The sequence below is a fragment of the Gadus macrocephalus genome, chromosome 4, assembly GCF_031168955.1.
Source record: "Gadus macrocephalus chromosome 4, ASM3116895v1".
Lineage (NCBI taxonomy): Eukaryota > Metazoa > Chordata > Actinopteri > Gadiformes > Gadidae > Gadus > Gadus macrocephalus.
Window position 1 is genome coordinate 20,861,492 of NC_082385.1, and position 4,816 is coordinate 20,866,307.

Genomic DNA, 4,816 nt, shown 5'->3' on the forward strand with positions numbered 1-4,816 from the left:
GGGGTAATCCCGAGTATATATAGAAAATATGGCCAAGAATTATTAATGTGGGCGGGAGTTATTTGGAAAAGGAAAATTGTCTTCGGAAGATTTCGCCACAAGGCGGCGCCAAAAAACTACGACATTGTATGTCTCCTAATTTGCCAATGGAATGTTCTGAAAACGCGTTTTGGGCTATAACTCCCACACCGAACCTCCCACAGTCAAAACCTTTATATCCACAGATTCACTGGAGTCAGCTGCAACTTTTGGCACACGCCGTGCCCATTTGTTTTGAACACATGCTTCGCGTTGTGCCGGCGAAATGCACACTTCTTGGACCCCTGCATAACTGCTTGCAGTTCTAGTTTAATTTCTAATCGGTTTTCTTTAATGTCTTTGGAGGAAAAATTGGAAGTGAAGAGATTAATTAATTAAATGCTGACTCATTTATATAACATTTTATTATTACGTAGTGCATTACGGAACGCACTGCTTTTACTGAGTGCGGTCAGAATATGGCCGGTAATAGTGCATTTGTAAGCGGGTCAACAACGTTTCGTATCGAAACATTAAAAAAGCATATGTCTAAATAACCCAACATGACGTGACAAGTGTGTAAAGAAAGTGGCCCCTCTCCCAGCTGCATTTCAGCGACAGGCAGTAACAATAAGGTTCTCTTAGGAATCGGAAATGATCAATTTAATGTTGCATACAACATTGCCAAAGAGGAGTTGCCATTCACCAAATTTAAATCCGAAATTATTCTCATGAAGGAAAATGGATTAAACGTCAACCCGACGTGTAGCAATGAGATGGCATGTGCACAATTCATTGCGATAATAGGCGACACCTTAAAGCAAAAGACAGCTGCTGACGTCGGAAACGCCACATAGATGTCCTTCATGATTGATGGCGACACAGACGTCTCTACCAAAGAGTGTGTGATCGTACACAGCCGCATTTTTCCGCAAAGGGAGACCGGTCAACATTTTAATTGTTTAATACTTTAAGCACAAAAAAAGTTTTATTTTGCTTAATGGTTTAGTTCGAAATGTTCAATTTCAGTTCAGTGAAGCACTTTAAACACCTTATTTTTATTTATAATTGTGCTTCAAATACCTAAAGACACGCATTTCTCTACACCTTATTCTTGTTTAAAAATCATTCACATTATATGAAAGTTATGAACAGAGATATAAAGGTGACCTCATGGCGTCTGGACCCATGTAAAGTAGGCCTATTGATGAATGTAATGTATTCGTAAGCCCACCCACCCAAAATCACCACCAAGTCTTTATTTGCATGGGTTTACATTTCGTTCTGTGTAGCATGGAAAAATCGGAGAAACAATCCCATTCAGAATGCATTGGTTTACATTTCGTTATTTGGAGCACGGTTATTTTTATTTATTTTCAGTTTTTGAGGAGGTGCTTCAAAGATGCAAATTTTTCTGCAATAATCAAAAATCCAATGGAGAAACCCGTTGGCTTTTTGTCAAGGGAACCCAGGGCGACGCTCACTTCCGGGTTGGTCAACATACGTCATCCCTCCACCACTCTATACTGTAAAAACACATGCATGATAATGCATGAATGCATGATAATGCATGAATGCATGATAATGCATGAATGCATGATAATGCATGAATGAACTTATTCTTTATTCTGCCATAGTATTTATTTAAGGGGGGGGGGGGGGGGGGGGGCATACAAGTCTTTTGGCCATGGTGGATCCAGATCTGGAGCATTTCACCACCTGTTGTTGTTTTAGCAGCGAAATGCATTGTGTGTGTGTGTGTGTGTGTGTGTGTGTGTGTGTGTGTGTGTGTGTGTGTGTGTGCGTGTGTGTGTGTATACCACGCTATTTTATGTTGAAATGTGACGCAATCCAGTGTTTACGAAAAAGTACACTGTCAGCGTATGCTTTTGACGTACATAAAGCAACGGTTTAATAACACAAACGCAGGAAACACGTGAGCTGCTAGTTTAGCGAAAGCAGCGTCCCTAGCAACATGACGTCGTTGAAACATGCGAGCGAGCCGATAAAATCTTCCTAATAACTATAAAACTAAAGATCAGACACAATCACTGACTGAAGATTATGCAAGTAAAAAATATATTTCTCGCTAGAAATGTCATTAGAAACAAGTTTAATGGTGATTCTGTCCTAAAATATTGCATTTCCCATTCAGATAATAAAGATGAATAAAGATCATACACATCACTTACTGGAGATTATGCAAGGAAAAGGTATATTTCTCGCTAGAAATGTTATTAGAAACACGTTTAATGGTGTATCTGTCCTAAAATATTGCATTTCCCATTCAGATAATAAAGATTAATATAGGCCACGTAACAATTTCACCAAATGCTAGGAGAACCCTAGCACTCCTCCTCCTCTGTCCTCCCAGCCCCTGAGCACCCACCAGCTTGAGCTGCAGGAACATCAGGTGAGAAGAGTCCTGAAGGCCGTAAACCCACACAAGGCAGCAGGACCAGACGGAGTACTGGGAAAAGTACTGAAGGCCTGCGCGGACCAACTGTCAGGGGTCCTAACAAGCATAGGCAGCCTAAATGACTATAGACCAGTGGCACTAACATCTGTCGTCATGAAGTGCTTCGAGAAGCTCGTCCTCCACCACCTTAAAGGCCATGGTGCAGGTTTTATTTTTTTCGGATTTGGGCCATTTGCTTGTTGGTAATAAACATTTTAATGGTTACCTATTGTATTTAATGTGGTTGGGTATCACAAAACGGAATTTAATACGAAAAAGTGGGTCATATTGGAGCGGTTTGCGATAGCTTCTCATTTCTCCCGGAAACCGTTGCATGACGTCACGGTAGGGAGACGACAGACGTAGCCCTTCGAGACCCATTGAGAGTAGAGAGTACGAGAGAGATAAGAGACAGATAAGTAAGAGATAAATACATAGATACATATATAGATAGCCTAGATAGATGGATAGACATATAGATAGATAGAGATAGACAGAATAGATAGATATATAGACCGATATAGATATAGACCGAGAGATAGGGAGACAGACAGATAGCATAGCATAGCGAGTTAGGTAGGTGGGTAGGTAGGTGTAGCATAGCGAGTTAGGTAGGTGGGTAGGTAGGTGTAGCTTTAGAATGGTGTACAACTGTGTTTGTGCTGGGTGTAATAATTCTAGCAGAACAGGACACAGGGTCCATGCCTTTCCGAAGGACAAGGCAACCCTCAGACAGTGGGTACAGTTTGTCCGCGTTAGACTGGCAGATTTTTCTATTCCCTCGGTCACTAAGAACTCCAAGGTCTGCAGCGCTCATTTCACGGAGGAAGATTACGACCAAGGGGATATCAGGATGGTATCTCTCGGGTTAAAGAGGCTGGCACAGCTTATTCCGAACGCCGTGCCTTCTGTGCACACGCATCTCTCTGCCTGCCCTGCCCCGAGACCGAGAGGCACCAAGATCAGTGCCGCCAGCCGCAAGCGAGAGCTGGCTATGGTAAGCCTCATGCTAATGTTTACAAGCTGTGCGTTAGCTAGCCCTGTGTATACTACATACCGTATTCCCTTTGACACCGCCTCCACTACCTTCATTACTCGTCATGATCAGTCTGACATTAGAAAAGAACATTTCGTGATTCATGAATATGAACCAAAACAAAATTGTCCTGAAGTAAATGTCCAAAAGCTTGTCATATCTAACTAGAAAGCGCCATGGCTAGTGTTTGGATCAGTTACGCTCATCAAGCGACTTTCACAACAGTGTGTGTGTGTGTGTGTTCTATTGAGTTGATGGATTTAATTGCCCTTTTCCTGATGGAAAGTGACTATTACGGTCCTCTTTCATATGTATTTAGACGTGACTGTGTCGCTGACGCTAATTTATTTACGCAAGATGTTGACAGATGCCTCACCGTGTGAGACCACGGACGGTGTCAATGCTGCTACGGTAGAGGACCCCTTGCCCTACTCCACTTGTGACACTGGGACACAATGTATTTTGAAGCCCCTTGGAAGTTCTCACGGTAAATCTTGTTATTTTTTTAGTGGTTGATATGCTGTCTAAAACATACATACAACAAACAATTTGCTAAAATTAATACATAACCTAGATCAAAACATAACCGCTTAGATTTGCCATGATTGTCATCTGTTTGGGTATGTTTATTGACTCTGCCACAGCTGTGCAAGTGAACCTGAAGCCCAAGATGGTCAGCATGGGGACACAAACTTTCACCCCCCTCACTAGTCCTGACCCAACGGATGGAGAAGATGATCTCTCTGTCATCAGTGATGCATCATGGGTACCAGGAGACCAGATGTCTGAGGAGGATGAGGAGGTGTTGTGTGAGGAGCCATCTCAAACTTGTGACCCCCACCAAAAGTGAGATAATTTAAAGCCAACATAGACCAACTTTGAATTTTCATTTCCGTGCATCTGTAGTTTGACTGATACCCCCCCCCCCCCCCTCTTTTTTGTTGTAGTGGCATTGACAAATTCATTGTTTGCCAAGGAGCTCATGGCCCTGTTTGCCATCTGTCCGGCCTGTTGTGAGAAGTCAGATAGTAGAATCGTGCAGCAGGAAGGAACATTTGTTAAAATAGAGCAGGTAGGGTTTTGTTAACACTGCAGGCCATATCTGATTAGAAAATCAGAATATCTTACTAAAATCGAATAGCCCTGACTATCTGCCCACATTGCTCATTGCAAGTGATCAGTGCATCCTCCTATCCACATTAGTTGCTATAACAGTCTAATATCTTGTGGATTTATAATGGCTAGCTTGGTTGGTGCTGACGTTGCTTCTTTTTCAAATTAGTCTTTCCAGTTAATTTACAATG

General features: G+C 42.2%; 1 protein-coding gene across 1 annotated transcript; it reads left to right on the top strand.

Annotated features, from left to right (window-relative positions):
- Positions 1-2,629: 2,629 nt before the first annotated feature.
- On the top strand, positions 2,630-4,362 carry LOC132455459 (THAP domain-containing protein 10-like). Its single transcript, XM_060049321.1, has 3 exons — positions 2,630-3,473; positions 3,870-3,999; positions 4,157-4,362. The coding sequence occupies exons 1-3, from the start codon at positions 3,117-3,119 to the stop codon at positions 4,360-4,362; spliced, it is 693 nt and encodes a 230-aa protein (XP_059905304.1). The 5' UTR covers positions 2,630-3,116.
- Positions 4,363-4,816: the final 454 nt, after the last annotated feature.